At 45.9% G+C, this 18,637-nt stretch overlaps 1 protein-coding gene across 3 annotated transcripts in view; it reads right to left on the bottom strand.

Annotated features, from left to right (window-relative positions):
• The window catches only part of tapt1b (transmembrane anterior posterior transformation 1b), a 253,864-nt gene extending 238,030 nt beyond the window's left edge, over positions 1-15,834 (bottom strand). For all 3 annotated transcript variants that reach the window (XM_070870858.1, XM_070870861.1, XM_070870863.1), the window contains exon 1: positions 15,641-15,834. In XM_070870858.1, coding sequence (XP_070726959.1) covers positions 15,641-15,833 — 193 coding nt within the window. In that variant the 5' untranslated portion in view covers position 15,834. The remainder of the gene's footprint in view (positions 1-15,640) is intronic.
• Between the last annotated feature and the right edge of the window lie 2,803 nt (positions 15,835-18,637).

Below are 18,637 nucleotides of genomic sequence, written 5' to 3'. Positions count from 1 at the left end.
CAAACAAACTGCTTGTCCTGTATAACCCTTGTAAATGATTAGTGCCATCTTGCAATGCGTCGTCATACCTGCAGACCCAGTTGTCCCGAGTGCTGCTCAGCTACTGCACCAGACCCCACTCACTCACTGGGGTTCCCCCAGCTGAACTGCTCATGAAAAGGGCGCTTAAAACAAGGCTCTCTCTTGTCCACCCTGATCTCCATGATCACGTGGAGGGCAAGCGGCATCAACAAAGTGTGTACCATGACCGCACAAATTTGTCACGCAATATTGAGATCAATAATCCTGTGTTTGTGCTCAATTATGGACATGGTCCCAAATGGCTTGCTGGCATGGTCACAGCCAAAGAAGGGAGTAGGGTGTTTCAGGTCAAATTGGCCAATGGACAAATGCACAGAAAACATTTGGACCAAATCAAATTGTGGTTCACCAACAGTTACGAACAACCCGAAGAGGACACCACCAACTTTGACCCTCCAACACACACACACACAAGTCGCAACTGATATCATGGTTGATCACGAAAGCAAACTCATCAGCCCCAGCAGCCTGGCAAGGCCGACTGCCCAACAATCCAGTGAACAACTGATCAACCCACCCACACCCGCATTTGTACTGAGACGATCGACAAGGGCGGTAAAGCCCCAGATCGTCTCACCTTGTAAATAAGTGCACTGTTGACTTCATGGGGGAGTGATGTTATGTATTTAACTCTTTGTAACCTGCATGACACCTGACCACCAGAGGGCCCACCTGTTGGAGTCCCAAGGGATCCAGCATCCCTTGGGAGCACAGTATATAAGCAGGCCACCCATGAGCTACCTGCACTCTGGAACCTTATTAAAAAGAGCTAAGGTCACACTTGCTCATTATACACAGTACTCAGTTTCACCCTTTTATTGTGAGTGTATCACAGACATTCTGTCACACCACCATAAATCATAACTACAGTTGTACCAGCTGATTGGCTGCATACATCTCACCCCTTGTTTTTGCATAGTGCAAGAACTGGTGGGAGGCTGTTACATACACATCAAATTTTATAAGCATCAGATTCTATACTTTTAATAACAAATTATTTTTGGGCTCTTGCTCATTATATTACCCCTAAACTCTGTATTAATGATCATTAAAATAATTGATTTGTTATCACTCTGATATTGGCATTTTGCTATGTCCTTAAAATTTGAAATTCAAAATTGCAGTACTCAGGTAGCAAACTACACTATATGTAGTAAAAGGTAGAGTTTTTCTTGGATGTGTCACATTGCAACAAATTATTCCAAACTAGTCAAAAAAAACTCCAAGTTGCATATATTTTCCAGATTTCATTTCACATTTATTCAAAATTAACAACGTTTTTTTGTGATATATTACTGCAGATTTAACTGAAAACAATATAGCACAAGATACATGGTATAAATCAAGCGTGAAAACAATTTCAGGGCAAACAACCTAACGATTTGAGCCCCATGAATAAACAGCTATATTCAAGTGTGAGAGACACCTTTTTAATATTCCTTCACCTTAGCTGGAATTTTAAAGCACAGCACATATACACAGGGACATAAGAATTAGGAGCAGGAGTAGGCCATATGGCCCCTCCTGCCTGCTCCGCCATTCAAAGAAAATTTATGAATCTCAGCCTTGAATATAACATAAGAACATAAGAATTAGGAACAGGAGTAGGCCATCTCGCCTCTCAAGCCTGCTCCGCCATTCAACAAGATCATGGCTGATCTGGCCGTGGACTCAGCTCCACTTATCCGCCCGCTAACCGTAACCCTTAATTCCCTTATTGGTTAAAAATCTACCTATCCGTGACTTGAAAAATTCAATGAGCTTGCCTCAACTGCTTCCCTGGGCAGAGAATTCCACAGATTCACAAGCTTCTGGGAGAAGAAATTCCTTCTCAACTCGGTTTTAAATTGGCTCCCCCATATTTTGAGGCTGTGTCCCCTAGTTCTAGTCTCCCCGACCAGTGGAAACAACCTCTCTGCCTCTATCTTGTCTATCCCTTTCATTATTTTAAATGTTTCTATAAGATCACCCCTCATCCTTCTGAACTCCAACGAGTAAAGACCCAGTCTACTCAATCTATCATCATAAGGTAACCCCCTCATCTCCGGAATCAGCCTAGTGAATCGTCTCTGTACCCCCTCCAAGGCTAGTATATCCTTCCTTAAGCAAGGTGACCAAAACTGCACGCAGTACTCCAGGTGCAGCTTCACCAATACCCTATACAGTTGCAGCAGGACTTCCCTGCTTTTGTACTCCATCCCTCTCGCAATGAAGGCCAACATTCCATTCACCTTCCTGATTACCTGCTGCACCTGCAAACTAACTTTTTTGGGGGGATTCATGCACAAGGAACTCAAAAGAGTTTCATGCACAAGGACCCCCAGGTCCCTCTGCACCACAGCATGTTGTAATTTCTCCCCATTCAAATAATATTCCCTTTTAATGTTTTTTTTTCCCCCCAAGGTGGATGACCTCACACTTTCCGACATTGTATTCCATCTGCCAAACCTTAGCCCATTCGCTTAACCTGTCTAAATCTCTTTGCAGCCTCTCTGTGTCCTCTACACAACCCACTTTCCCACTAATCTTTGTGTCATCTGCAAATTTTGTTACACTACACTCTGTCCCCTCTTCCAGGTCATCCATGTATATTGTAAACAGTTGTGGTCCCAGCACCGATCCCTGTGGCACACCACTAACCACCGATTACCAACCTGAAAAGGACCCATTTATCCCGACTCTCTGCTTTCTGTTAGCCAGCCATTCTCTATCCATGCTAATACATTTCCTCTGACTCCGCGTACCTTTATCTTCTGCAGTAACCTTTTGTGTGGCACCTTATCGAATGCCTTTTGGAAATCTAAATACACCACATCCATCGGTACACCTCTATCCACCATGCTCGTTATATCCTCAAAGAATTCCAGTAAATTAGTTAAACATGATTTCCCCTTCATGAATCCATGTTGCGTCTGCTTGATTGCACTATTCCTATCTAGATGTCCCGCTATTTCTTCCTTAATGATAGTTTCAAGCATTTTCCCCACTACAGATGTTAAATTAACCAGCCTATAGTTACCTGCCTTTTGTCCGCCCCCTTTTTTAAACAGAGGCGTGACATTTGCTGCTTTCCAATCTCAACGACTAAGCATTCACAGCACTATGGAACAGAGAATTCCAAGGGCCAGATTTGCGACAGGTTTGCGACCGTTTTTCCGCCTGGGCGAAGCTCAAAAATGAATATTTTTTGGCACTAAACGAGTTGAACAACATTTTGCGCCCAGACAGAAATTTCAGCGGTGGTTTTGCGGCGGCGCTAAGTTGCCCACCCAATGTTTTCACGGTTTGGATGATGTCAATCAACGTGCAACACTGTGCTATTGCCCTGGGCGGAAAATTCGGCGGCATCATCTGTTTTATGGTCTGCCCGAAAACCCGCCCGGAAATAATCAGTTGAACCCAGGTCGGACCTAGGGCGAACCCGCTGCTAATGGCGCTATCTTGAAAACGGAGCAGAAGTTCAGTGCATAAAAGGATTTGGAGAAGGAAGGCTGTGTTTTACATAGTTTTGTGTGAGTTTTTGTTCGTTTTAAAGGATATTTAAGGACATTTTTTAAAAATGGGGCTATACTATGTCAGCCATTATTTCTGGCTGCTTTTTCTATGCAGCGTTGAGCTGGAAGGCTTATTGATGAGCATTTTGAGCGTAATCGAAAAGGTCGCAGACGTATGGGGAGGAGGACTCACCCCCCACGAATTTACAGGTAACAGCACTCATACCTGCAGCTCTCTGAGGCACAGTGCATTAGAAGGCTGCACTTACGAAAAGAGGTGGTCACAGAGATATGCCAGCTCATAAAGGCAGACCTACAGACTACCAGCAGCAACAGGACTGCACTGCCCGTCGAGGTGAAGGTGACTGCAGCACTTGCCTTCTATGCCTCCAGCTCCTTTCAGGTATCAGCGGGAGACATATGCTCTATCTCGCAGTACACTACACATTGCTGCATTTGCCAGATGATTACTGCACTGTACGCACACAGGATGGATTTCGTAAACTTCCCAATGACCAAAGAGGCACAGAATGAGAGGGCTGTAAGTTTTGGATGAATTACTGCCTTCCCCAAGGTTCAGGGTACCACTGACCGCAGGGCAATGTGCATACAAACACCTTTACTCAATCCAGAGGTTTACCGAAACCAAAAGGGATTCCAGTCCATGAATGTACAGATCGTTTGCGACCATACTCAGCACATCATGGCCAATATGCAAGGAGCATTCATGCTTTCATCTTGCATGAGAGCAGTATCTCATGTTTGTTCGAGCGTCAACCACAAGGCCAGAGCTGGATGCTGGGGGACAAAGGTTATGGCCTCGCCACCTGGCTCATGACCCCCCTCCGGAACCCTCAGACAGAAGCCAAGCATCGCTGTAATGCGAGCCATATAGCCACACGTAACATCGTCGAACAGACAATTGGAGTGCTCAAGCAGTGCTTCTGATGCCTGGACCACACTGGGGGCTGCCTGCAATACCCCCTTCAGCAGGTCTCAGAGTTCATTGTGGTGTGCTGCATGCTACACAACTTAGCCATCATGAGGGAGCAGGATTTTCCACTGGGGACTGCAGATCCACCTTGGCAAGAGGGGGGAGGGGAAGAGGAAGAGAAGGAGGAACCTATGCCACCACCACCACAGGGGAGGCCTCATGGAGCTTTCGCCACTGCAAAAGCCTTTCGTCAGCAGTTCATAATTCAACGCTTTGCTTGAAGAGTGAACGGCACGTTTGACCGTTGCCTGGCCACTCTATCCCACCATCTGCAGTATTCCCACTCTTATTCTGCAAAGGAGACACTACACAGGAATCACAGGAATGGTTATGGTGAACAAAAGAATTTATTAAACATTGTAAACTTTTTGAACTTTCTAAACGTAATTGTGAAACTTTAATAAAATTTATTAAACATTATTGTGAACTTTTATAACTTAACAGAATTGGGAAACTTTTATAAAATAACAAAACAACAACCCCTGCACTTAACATCTTTTACCTCCGGCTCCTTCCCCTGCCCCCTGCCCCCTGCTTCGTGTCATGACCCTACCCAAGTTGGCAGCAAGAGTTCGTGCAGCAAGGCAGCCAGAGTCCTTCTGTATTGTAGGGAAGACACAATGGAGACGCCATATGTGGATCCACTGGAGAAGCTCGGGTTATGGAAGGCCCGGCTTCTGAGTGACAAGCCTCTTGCTCGGTGTCGCCACTCACAGGTGATGTGGGTTTGGGTGCGACATAGGGGACTGCAATGTCACAGATGGAGGCCATCAATTGCGCGTAGGCATCGACAGCCTCGCAGGTTCACGGACAATCTGTGACCCAATCTCCATCACGTTCGCAGATAGTGCCGCAAAGTTTGCAGGAATCCTACCAATACCTCTAGGAGCTGTCGGGTGAGCTGGACGCTCTCCCTGGACAGTTCCACCATGTCCAGGTGTGCATCTGCCTGTCTGTCAGCAGACCGGCTTTGCCGACTCACCCTCCGGAGAGACGGCATACGGGATTCAACCCCAGTGGTGCGTTGCTGCACACCACTTGTACTCGGGCCCTCGGATGGTTCAAAGCCCGAGAATGTTTCTTCCTCGGACGAGGTGCTGGCCGGAGAAAAAAAAAAGGTGTCGAGTACATCAGTCCTCCTCTCTCCTCCCCCCCCGAAACAGGCTGCTCGGTCTGCTCCTCTCCTTGAAGTTCCTCGCCGTCGTCCCCCTCCTCCTGACGGCCTGAGGTGGAGGCTTCCATTGGAGGATGTGGTACATGCAACTGCTCATTTGAAAATAGAAAACAACAGACGAGTGGTTAGCAGCAGGGGAGGGGGCAGGATGACATGAGTAAGGTCACATCGCACAGGCTCATTTGCAGGACCACCGCTACTCCATTATATGTAGTCCTGAGACATTGCATCACATTGCCCCAACCCTAGTCCACAGACACTACATCTCTGCCCCAACCCAGAGCAGGGATTTTGTAGGATTTATCTTCACTTTCGAACGGGGGCTCAACACCCCCACGGGCAGTTGCCTTTCCTGAGGCACCAATCAGACCAGCTACTCGTTCCTCCAGGTCTGTCAATGGCATGGTTCTGGGTGGACCCGTCTGCCGCAAAGATGACAATGGGAATAGTTACCAGAGGGCCGATCTGCTCTTGTGGCACACACTGAAAGCCATCAAAGCACTTATACCATTTAATACAGTCCTCTGTTTAAAGGCCCTGGAAGTTGCACATGGTTCATCAGGAAGACATCGAAGTGCAGAAACATAGAGTATGAGAGTAAGCTTGCAAGGAACATAAAAACTGACTGCAAAAGCTTTTATAGATATGTGAAGAGAAAAAGATTAGTGAAGACCAACGTAGGTCCTTTGCAGTCAGAATCAGGTGAATTTATAATGGGGAATAAAGAAATGGCAGACCAATTGAACAAATATTTTGGATGTGTCTTCACTAAGGAAGACACAAATAACCTTCCGGAAATACTAGGGAACGAGGAAGAACTGAAGGAAATCCTTATTAGTCAAGAAATTGTGTTAGGGAAATTCTTGGGATTGAAGGCCGATAAATCCCCGGGGCCTGATAGGCTGCATCCCAGAGTACTTAAGGAAGTGGCCCTGGAAATAGTGGATGCATTGGTGATCATTTTCCAACATTCTATCGACTCTGGATCAGTTCCTATGGACTGGAGGGTAGCTAATGTAACATCACTTTTTTTAAAAAAGGAGGGAGAGAGAAAACAGGAAATTATAGACCGGTTGTCCTCACATCAGTGGTGGGGAAAATATTGGAATCAATTATTAAAAATGAAATAGCAGTGCATTTGGAAAGCAGTGACAGGATTGGTCCAAGTCAGCATGGATTTATGAAAGGGAAACCATGCTTGACAAATCTCCTAGAATTTTTTGAGGATGTAACTAGAAGAGTGGACAAGGGAGAACCAGTGGATGTGGTGTATTTGGACTTTCAACAGGCTCACAAGAGATTAGTGTGCAAAATTAAAGCACATGGTATTGGGGGTAATGTACAGACGTGGATAGAGAACTGGTTGGCAGACAGAAAGCAGAGTTGGGATAAACGGGTCCTTTTCAGAATGGCAGGCAGTGACCAGTGGGGTGCCGCAGGGTTCAGTGCTGGGACCCCAGCTATTTACAATATACATCAATGATTTAGATGAAGGAATTGAGTGTAATATCTCCAAGTTTGCAGATGACACTAAGCTGGGTGGCAGTGTGAGCTGTGAGGAGGATGCTAAGAGGCTGCAGGGTGACTTGGACAGGTTAGGTGAATGGGCAAATGCATGGCAGATGCAGTATAATGTGGACCATCAGCAGCAGTAAAACTGCATTTCACCAAAAACTGTAACCTCATGGCCCGGCATATCTCTCACTCTACCATTCCCATCAAGCCAGGGAACCAAACCTGGTTTAAAGAGGAGTGTAGAAGAGTATACCAGAAGCAGCAGCAGGTGTACCTAAAATAAGATGTCAATCTGGGGATCCATTTCAGCCTTCTCCTGAGGTCCCCATCACAGAAGCCAGTCTTCAGCCAATTCGATTCACTCCACGTGATATCAAGAAATGGCTGAGCACACTGGATACAGCAAAGGCTAGTAGCCCCGACAACATCCCGACAGAGTGTGGCATCAAAGGAGCTCTCGTAAAACTGAAGTCAATGGAAATCAGAGGGGGAAACTCTCCACTGGCTGGACTCATACCTAGCACAAAGGAAGGTGGTTGGAGGTCAATCATCACAGCCCCAGGTCATTGCTGCAAGAGTTCCTCAAGGCAGTGTCAAGGCCTAACCATCTTCAGCCGCTCATCAATGACCTTCCCTCCATCATAAGGTTAGAAGTTGGGATGTTCGCTGATGAGTGCAGTGTTCAGTGCCATTCGCAACTCCTCAGATAATGAAGCAGTCTATATCCACATGTAGCAAGACCTGGACAGCATTCAGGCTTGGGCTGATAAGTGGCAAGTAACATTTGTGCCACAAAGACTATCGCCAACAAGCAAGAGTCTAACCACTGCCCCTTGACATTCAACGGCATTACCATCGCCGAATCCCCTACCATCAACAGCTTCGGAGTCACCATTGACCAGAAACCTAACTGGACCAGCCATATAAATACTGTGGCAACAAGAGCAGGTCAGAGGCTGGGTATTCTGCGGCGAGTGTCTCACCTCCTGACTCCCCAAAGCCTTCCACCATCTCCAAGGCACAAGTCAGGAGTGTGATGGAATACTCACCACTTGCCTGAATGAGTGCAGCTCCAACAACATTCAAGAAGCTCGACATCATCGAGGACAAAGCAGCCCGCTTGATTGGCACCTCATCCGCCACCTTCAATATTCACTCCCTCCACCACCAACATACCATGGCTGCAATATGTACCATCTAGATGCACTGCAGCAACTTGCCAAGGCTTCTTCAGCAGTCCCTCCCAAACCCAAGACCTTTACGACCTAGAAGGTCATGGGCAACAGGCGCGTGGGAACACCACTACCTCCACGATTCCCTCCAAATCACACACCATCCTGACTTGGAAGTATATCACTGTTCCTTCATTGTCGCTGGGTCAAAATCCTGGAACTCCCTCGCTAACAGAACTATGGGAGTATCTTTCACCACACAGACTGCAGCAGTTCAAGTGGCGGCTCACCACAATCTTCTCAAGGGTAATTAGGGCAATAAATGCTGGCCTTGCCTACAACGCCCACATCCCATGAATGAAGGTACTCAGCTAGATGTCAAAGCCATTTGCATTCCAGGCCCTTACCACCAAAATTAGTTTTAATTAGTTTATCCTGTGCAAATAAGTAAATGAAAGTTAAATTATTATTTGTTTGAAGCCAATAAGCAAGATCTACACATGAAAGCTAAATGGCTGGTATACAAATACAATTACAAAATAAACTATGACCATTTATGAAACAAACAATATGTAGTTAGTAACATACAAAAACTCTACAGTCCATTATGGAAATGAACAACGAACTATATGCAAAAAGATACTGGGCCGATATTGCCTCTTTCTATAAGGCCCGTGACTACCTGAAAGTGGCGGCCACTTTTCGGTGCAGCCTGGCCGCTGAGTCATTGCGGAGGGGCCACCATTTTGTATATTGCCCTCCTTTAGTTTTGGAGCAGTTTAGGGTACCGTCCAGCCCGTTTCCCACCACGTCGTGCACGTGCCGACCCCTTACCGATCAGCAGCAACCCCCTTTCCAAAATTGCCCCATGGGAAATTACCGCTTTCTGAAATTGTCCCGCAGGAACGGCGCTGCTGCTGGTCGGCTCCACTGACAGCTTTTTCTATCGGTACCCTTTTTGTGGCTGGGCAGTATGGCCGCCCTTAAAGGGGAGGTGGCACAGCCGGCAACTCCATTTTATTTTTTTATTGTCGGCCGACTGTCAGGTCATATTGCTCTTTAATCTCTGTTCTAACAATACTAGCATCAAATTTTCAAGTCTTTTATTTTGTATTTGTATTTCCTCGTACCAGGCAGCTTTGTCCCATATGTAATGAATACTAGATTCAGCATCTGAACTACCACCAGATTTATGATTTCCATGGATTAACTGCAATAAAAATCCAACAAGCAGGATGGGCTTTAGAAACGGTGATGGAAATATAATTCCTAGAACATTATGGGGGCTGACATTGGTGATGGGCAGTCGGGCAAAACAGACGACAGCGAAAAGGCAGCCCCTTTTACACCCCACCCAATACTTTCTGTTGACATAAATAGAAATTGCCAGGACTAGAAAATGTTAACTATGAGGAAAGACTGGATAAGCTGGGGTTGTTTTCCTTGGAACAGAGGAGGCTGAGGGGAGATTTAATTGAGGTGTATAAAATTAGATAGAGTGGATAGGAAGGACCTATTTCCCTTAGCACAGGGGTCAATAACCAGGGATTTTAAATAGTTGGTAGGAGGATTAGCGGGGAGATGAGGAAACATTTCTTCACCCAGAGGGTTGTGGAGATCCGGCACTCACTGCCTGAAAGGGTGGTAGAGGCAGAAACTCTCACCACATTTAAAAGGTACTTACAGGGCTACGGACCAAGAGCTGGAAGGTGGGATTAGTCTGGGTAATTCTTTTTCAACCAGCACAGACACGATGGGCCGAATGGCCTCCTGTGTCATAATTTTCTATGATTATATGAAGATAGGGTGGGATGTAATTCGGACAGCTGATTTGCTGTCACCCATTTTGTCATACTGTCCCAGATCAATTTCACACCCTGTTGAATTCAAGGATTTCCTGGAGATGGAGCACGCGGTGTTCATTGGTACGCTCGCAGCCTTCCACGAGAGGTGAGCGCCTGAGGGACTAGAGTGCATCATCACTCCCGACAACCAAATTTTAATTTGATTTGTTTAATATCCAAAGTTTAATTTGTGAATTTGCCAGTTCTAGTGCCCCCTTTTAAGGGGGGGCGCTTGATTTATAGGTTTTACTAACATAGTTGTATACTAAAAACTTGCATTGCAAAGTGATGCATTGTTTGCTTGGGGCAGGGGGGGCGGATTTGACAGGGTTCCTGCTCCTCATTGGCATCCACTGATCACTGCAGAAAGTATGTTTGTGAATACTGCGCGGGAGCAGGTTGGAGCTCAGCTGTAATGGCTTGCACTGTTAAATAGCAAGAGGCCGATTTTAGAAGCATTTGGGGGAGGGAAGAGTGCACGCGAGCCCCAAAATGGGTGGAGCACCAGGAGAGTTCAGAATGTGGAGGTCCAAGGCCTTGTTTAAATATAAGTTTCCGCAGTCACTGCCTGGGTGGGCAGGAGTGGGAATTTATCAGCAGGAGTCCGCAGCCGTGATCCCATGAGGACTGCCAGTGAATGCAAATGTTGGAGCTGATTTTGGGGGGGGGGGGGGCGGACCTAGTTTGGGGAGATACAGGGACTCCACGCGGGGTCTGGGGGTGGGGGAAGCACTTCTGCTCCTCCTGGCCCACAAGGAGTTCTGATTAAAGTAATTTTAAAAGATTTACCATGGCCTCTTCTGGCCAGTCGGTTCCTCCTGCCGTAGTTCTGCTGCTGGGCTACAGATAGTGTGGGACTCCACCCCATCCCCTGACTTGAAGTGGGGCTGAGGCCACGATCAGATCAGCCATGATCTTATTAAATGGCAGAGCAGGCTCGAGGGGCCAAATGGCCTCCTCCTGCTCCTATTTCTTATGTTTCGTGCGGAGGGCAATTTCAGCCTTTCTTAATCTAGTCGCAAATATTGTCATGTGGAGAACATGCATCACGGTGATCTGCAGAATGTTTATATGCTTCACCAATGAATTAAGATGCAAATACACATTTAGACCGAGGAAAGCCATAGATCTGAAGCATGATATATACAAGTCAAAACTAAATTCTGCAGATGCTGGAAATCTGAAATAAAAACAGAAAACACTGCCAACACTCAGCAGGTCAGACAGCATCTGTGGAGAGAAAAACAGTTAGCATTAACATTAACTGTTTCTCTCTTCACAGATGTTGCCTGACCTTCATGTTTACAGCATTTTCTGTTGATGTATATGTCTCGGGACCCTCCTATCAACAAGAGCAAGCATAGACAACGAGATCCAACACCGCCTCCAGTGCGCCAGTGCAGCCTTCGGCCGCCTGAGGAAGAGAGTGTTTGAAGATCAGGCCCTCAAAACTGTCACCAAGCTCTAGTTTACAGGGACGTAGTAATACCCGCCGTCATGTATGGCTCAGAGACGTGGACCACGTACTGTAAACACCTCAAGTCGCTGCAGAAATACCACCAGCGATGTCTCCGCAAGATTCCACAAATCCCCTGGGAGGACAGACGCACAAACATTAGCGACCTTGTCCAGGCCAATATCCCTAGCATTGAAGCACTGACCATATTTGATCAGCTCCGCTGGGCAGACCACATAGTCCACATGCTAGATACGAGACTCCCAAAGTAAGCACTCTACTCGGAACTTGTCCACGGCAAACGAGCCAAAGGCAGGCAGAGCAAACGTTACAAGGACACCCTCAAAGCCTCCCTGATAAAGTGCGACATCCCCACTGACACCTGGGAGTCCCTGGCCAAAGACCACCCTAAGTGGAGGAAGTGCATCCGGGAGGGCACGGAGCTCCTCCAGTATCGTTGCCGAGAGCATGCAGAAATCAAACGCAAGCAGCGGAAGGAACGGGTGGCAAACCAAGCTCCCCACCCACCCTTTCCTTCAACCTCTGTCTGTTCCACCGTGACAGAGACTGTGGTTCTCGTATTGGACTGTACAACCAACTAAGAGCTCATGCTAAGAGTGGAAGCAAGTCTTCCTCGATTTCGAGGGACTGCCGATGATGATGATGATGATGATGATATGTAGTTGGTGTACTTTATAGCTAAATTGGGGAAAAAAAGGTAATGTTGTTCATTTAAAAGAAATACCTTCAGATAATTGCTGACCAACAGATTGTAAATTCAGTATACTTAATGGCTTAGATTACTATGTCTAGAAACTAAGAAACCAGCTTCCTCTACCAATTGTGAACAGTACATAAATAAATGTGCCAAAGTGATGAAAACTGAAATGAATCTCTCAAATGTTTGACAGATGTTGACAGTTTATGCAACTGAACATCAAGACCTTTGTACAAAACATTTGAATACCAATTTGCATTCTGTGGATGGCTTCAACATAAGAAATAGGAACAAGAGTAGGCCATACGGCCCCTCGAGCCTGCTCCGCCATTCAATATGATGGCTGATCTGATCATGGACTCAGCTCCACTTCCCCGCCCGCTCCCCATAACCCCTTATTCCCTTATCGTTCAAGAAACTGCCTATTTCTGTCTTAAATTTATTCAATGTCCCAGCTTCCACAGCTCTCTGAGGCAGCAAATTCTACAGATTTACAACCCTCAGAGAAGAAATTTCTCATCTCTGTTTTAATTCTAAGATCATGCCCTCTAGTTCTAGTCTACCCCATCAGTGGAAACATCCTCTCTGCATCCACTTACCTGGTCAAGCCCCCTCATAATCTTATATGTTTCGATAAGATCACCTCTCATTCTTCTGAATTCCAATGAGTAGAGGCCCAACCTACTCGACATTTCCTCATAAGTCAAGCCCCTCATCCCCGGAATCAACCTAGTGAACCTTCTCTGAACTGCCTCCAAAGCATGTATATCCTTTTGTAAATATGGGAAGCAAAACTGCATGCAGTATTCCAGGTGTGGCCTCACCAATACCTTATATAGCTGTAGCAAGACTTCCCTGCTTTTATACTCCATCCCCTTTGTAATAAAGGCCAAGATACCATTGGCCTTCCTAATCACTTGCTGTACCTGCATACTATCCTTTTGCGTTTCTTGCACAAGTACCCCCAGGTCCTGCTGTACTGCGGCACTTTGCAATCTTTCTCCATTTAAATAATAACTTGTTCTTTGATTTTTTTTCTGCCAAAGTGCATGACCTCACACTTTCCAACATTATACTCCATCTGCCAAATTCTTGCCCACTCACTTAGCCTGTCTATGTTCTTGTGCAGATTTTTTCTGTCCCCCTCACACATTGCTTTTCCTCCCATCTTTGTATCGTCAGCAAACTTGGCTACGTTACACTCAGTCCCTTCTTCCAAGTCGTTAATAGAGATTGTAAATAGTTGGGGTCCCAGCACTTATCTCTGCGGCACCCCACTAGTTACTGGTTGTCAACCAGAGAATGAACTATTTATCCCGACTCTCTGTTGGTTAGCCAATCCTCTATCCACGCTAATATTACCCCCAACCCCGTGAACTTTTGAAGAGACTTCAATAGCGCCAACCTTGATTATATATTTATTTGTACACAACGTTTGCTGTAATTAATTATTTATCATTTAAGATTCCCATGAAGATCAACACTGCAACTATGGATACCATTAAACTGACTGTAAAAGCAAGAATGTATATACTGTATTAGAGTGGGACAGCCACACACAGGTCCCAATAAGAAATAAGCACTTGATATCTTTCCAAAAATAACTTTAACCAAACGAAGAGCACTGGTTTTGCAGAGAACATAAGAAATAGAAGCAGGCATAGGCCATTTGGCCCCTCGAACCTGCTCCGCCATTTAATAAGATCATGGCTGATCTGATCATGGACTCAGCTCCACTTCCCTTCCCACTCCCCAGAACCCTTTACTCCCTTATCGCTCAAAAATCTGTCTATCTCCGCCTTAACTATATTCAATGACCCAGCCTCCACAGCTCTCTGGGGCAGAGAATTCCATAGATTTACAACCCTCAGAGAAGAAATTTCTCCTCAAACAGTTTTAAATGGACGGCCCCTTATACTGAGACTATGTCCCCTAGTTTTAGTATTCCTTATGTGGAAATATTCTCTCTGCATTCACCTTGTCTAACCTCCTCATTATCTTATATGTTTCAATAAGATCACCTCTCATTCTTCTGAACTCCAATGTGTATAAGGTCAACCTACTCATCCTGTCTTTATAAGTCAACCCCCTCATCTCTGGAATCAACCCAGTGAACCTTCTCTGAACAACCTCCAATGCAAGTATATCCTTCCTTAAATACAGAGACCAAAACTGTACACAGTACTCCAGGTGTGGCCTTACCAATACACTATACAGTTGTAGCAGGACTTCTCTGCTTTTATACTCCATCCCCCTTGCAATAAAGGCCAACATTCCATTTGCCTTCCTGATTACTTGCTGTACCTGCATACCAACCTTTTGTGTTTCATGCACAAGGACCTTCAGGTCCCTCTGTACTGCAGCATTTTGCAATTTTTCTCCATTTAAATTATAATTTGCTTTTCTATTTTTTCTGTCAAAGTGGATAACCTTACATTTTCCCACCATATACTCCATCTGCCAAATCTTTGCCCACTCACTTAGCCTGTCTATATGCCTTTGCAGATTATTTGTGTTGTCACAATTTGCTTCCCCATCCATCTTTGTATCATCAGCAAACTTGGCTACATTACATTCAGTCCCTTCATCCTAGTCATTAATGTGGATTTTAAATAGTTGAGGACCCAGTACCGACCGCTGCTGCACCCCACTAGTCACAGTTTGCCAACCGGAAAATGACCCATTTATCCTGACACTCTGTTTTCTGTTAGTTAGCCAATCCTCTATCCATGCTAAAGAGGACTGAAGATGCTGGAATATTTGCCTAACGTTGCCGGTAAGTCTGCATCACTGTTACTGAAATACAGGCAATTCTGTCTCCTCTCTTACTGAATCGAAGAACAGGTGGTCCCATGCAGATGACATGCCGCTGTCAGTTTCCAGCATCTGCCTGTGACTGTACAGTGGGCGAGTTCCCGTACTGACAGAGCAAAGAGGAAGCTCCCCCAGAACCATGGTCGCTCGCGTTCACCTGACAGACAGGCGTTGACAGCTGTCACTGGTCGGGCGATCAGATCGAGTTGTGAGTAGTAATGACGTTCGCCGGACTCGGGCCCGGGAGCGAACCGTGTCAGTCATTCGCCTGGGGTACTCACTGCTGTGCGCGACCGAGCTGACAGCAGCACTTCCACGGACACAAGGCCCGTGATTCCGAGCCGCGAACTAGAACGATTCCCCCCTGCTCAGGCTCACCTGACAGGTTCCGTTTTTTCCCTGCGTGTTTGTTGGGTTCTTCCTTTGCTTCATAAAAGCCCAGCGTTTCTGCCCGCTGGACACCGCTGTCAGAGCCCCGTTCCTCGTTTCCTCTGTTGTCTCCGCTCTCCGGCACCGCCGCCATCTTCTGACGGGAGGAGGCGGGGAGGGAAAACACAAACACCGCCGTCATGGGCTCCGGACTGCGTGCGCATGCGCGAACATCCCGGCCTGCTGTGTGGAGAGGAGAGGTCACCAGGCTGGATTGATAGGTCAGGCTCTTTGGTTACTTTGCTAAAATAGTTGATCATTGCTAAGGATTCCGTTAAAAATTGCCCTTTCCTCCGACAATATTTCATGGTCAGTATTTTTAAATTATTTTTTTCCCATTTAACTTAAATTTGATACTAATGTGAGCATTGATTGCCCACGTTCAGTGTTTATACACCCACGTGAACATGGAGTACGATCAGTTTTGTGCAATTGTAAGCACCATAGGGAACTGAGTGCATTCTCAATTATTGAGTTTCCAGTTATTTATTTTAGATTGGACAAACCATTAGTTTAATTTATTTGAAGCATCATGCTTTGAGGGGGTGGTATGTACCTGTAGATATTGGAATATTACTGAGCAGTGGCACTAATCAATCTTCAGTCTGTACTATGCAGAACTCGTATCAAAACAACTGCTTTCTCCACACAACCCCACGGAAGACTAGAAATAACCGTTGATGTGGGGTGAGGAAGGAAGCGAAGAAAATAAAATAGTTCTCCCAGTGGGGAGAGGGGAGAAGAGAAGAACATAGTTCTCAGTAAAGGGTGACCATGGGCCCAGAGATCTTTGCGTTACTGAGAAACGATATTGGCTCAGAAGATCAAGATGTTGAATCAGTTTGGGTGGAGATAAGAAATAATAAGGGGAAAAAGTCGCTGATGGGTGTAGTCGATAGGCCCCCTAACAGTAGTTGCACTGTTGGACGGAGTATAAATCAAGAAATAATGGAGGCTTGTAAGAAAGGAACAGCAATAATCATGGGTGATTTTAACCTGCATATTGATTGGATAAAGCAAATTGGTGAGGGTAGCCTTGAGGAATAGTTCATAGAGTATATCCAGGATAGTTGTTGTTATGTATGTAAACCTGTAAATACCATGTCTAACGACCAGAGGGCTTATTCCTGGAGTCCCAAGGGATCCCACAGTTTTGGTCTCCGTATTTAAGGAGTGATATACTTGTATTGGAGGCTGTTCAGAGAAACATAGAAAATAGGTGCAGGAGTAGGCCATTCGGCCCTTCGAGCCTGCACCGCCATTCAATGAGTTCCTGGCTGAACATGCAACTTCAGTATCCCATTCCTGCTTTCTCGCCATACACCTTGATCTCCCTAGTAGTAAGGACTTCATCTAATTCCTTTTTGAATATATTTAGTGAATTGGCCTCAACAACTTTCTGTGGTAGTGAATTCCACAGGTTCACCACTCTCTGGGTGAAGAAGTTTCTCCTCATCTCGGTCCTAAATGGCTTACCCCTTATCCTTAGACTGTGACCCCTGGTTCTGGACTTCCCCAATATTGGGAACATTCTTCCTGCATCTAACCTGTCTAAACCCATCAGAATTTTAAATGTTTCTATGAGGTCCCCTCTCATTCTTCTGAACTCCAGTGAATACAAGCCCAGTTGATCCAGTCTTTCTTGATATGTCAGTCCCGCCATCCCTGGAATCAGTCTGGTGAACCTTCGCTGCACTCCCTAAATAGCAAGAATGTCCTTCCTCAGGTTAGGAGACCAAAACTGTACACAATACTCCAGGTGTGGCATCACCAAGGCCCTGTACAACTGTAGCAACACCTCCCTGCCCCTGTACTCAAATCCCCTCGCTATGAAGGCCAACATGCCATTTGCTTTCTTAACCGCCTGCTGTACCTGAATGCCAACCTTCAATGATTGATGTACCATGACACCCAGGTCTCGTTGCACCTCCCCTTTTCCTAATCTGTCACCATTCAGATAATAGTCTGTCTTTACCACCAAAGTTCACTAGATTGATTCCGGAGATGAGGGGGCTGACTTATGAAGATAGGTTGAGTAGGTTGGGCCTATACGCATTGGAGTTCGGAAGAATGAGAGGTGATCTTATCGAAACATACACGGTAATGAGGTGGCTCGACAAGGTGGATGCAGGGAGGATGGGGGAAACTAAAACTAGGGGACATAGGGCCCAAGTTTCCGTAAAGAAAAAAATGGCGTTCACTTACCTAGACGCTCGTTTTGTTTTGGCCCCTCAGCGTTGAAAATAAAAATGCAGAGTTTCCTCACCACATGCGCACCCTCTGCCTGATCCGACTCTGCAGGGCAGAGCCTCCAATGTGCGCTGAAACCGCACAGAGCATGCGATGAAAAAAAAGACACCAAATCACGCATGCACATCACACTCAAAAAAAAAAATGTTTTTAACCCACTGGGCATTTTTTTTTCCGTAATCCCAATGCGCACGCGCGCAAAAAAAGCCCCATTTGCACATGCGCAGTAGAAAGTATGAAAAAAACAGCACGTGTGGGGACTGTGTGGATCACCATTGAGAATCCATTGGTGTCAGAGATAGATTCGCAGGTAGGAAATACTGTTTCATTCATGAGATGGCTGCAATGGAAAGGTGCAAAGAAGGCGAAAGGGCCAGGGACGGAGAAGGAGAAACCGCAAGGGCGAAGAGATTTTGCGTGGAAGAAATTGAGCACCTGGTAGACTTAATCGAGAGTAGATGGGGAGTTCTTGAGAACAAGGGGAGCTTTGGTTAAAAAAATAAGCTTAAACCATTTGCACTCGCAAAAGTTTGGGACCAGGTCACAGTCGAGTTTAATGGAATGTCCATGACCCCGAGAACCGGTGCGCAGCTGAAAAAGAAGTGGCAGGACCTCGGACAAGCAGTGACTGTAAGTAATACGTTAAACTTACATTTATTTGGGCTTTAAAATATATGTATATTTATGCACTGCAAT

Source organism: Pristiophorus japonicus, chromosome 2, assembly GCF_044704955.1.
Source record: "Pristiophorus japonicus isolate sPriJap1 chromosome 2, sPriJap1.hap1, whole genome shotgun sequence".
Taxonomy (NCBI): domain Eukaryota; kingdom Metazoa; phylum Chordata; class Chondrichthyes; family Pristiophoridae; genus Pristiophorus; species Pristiophorus japonicus.
Note: the sequence above shows the minus strand (reverse complement) of the source record. Positions and strands in the feature narration are given on the sequence as shown.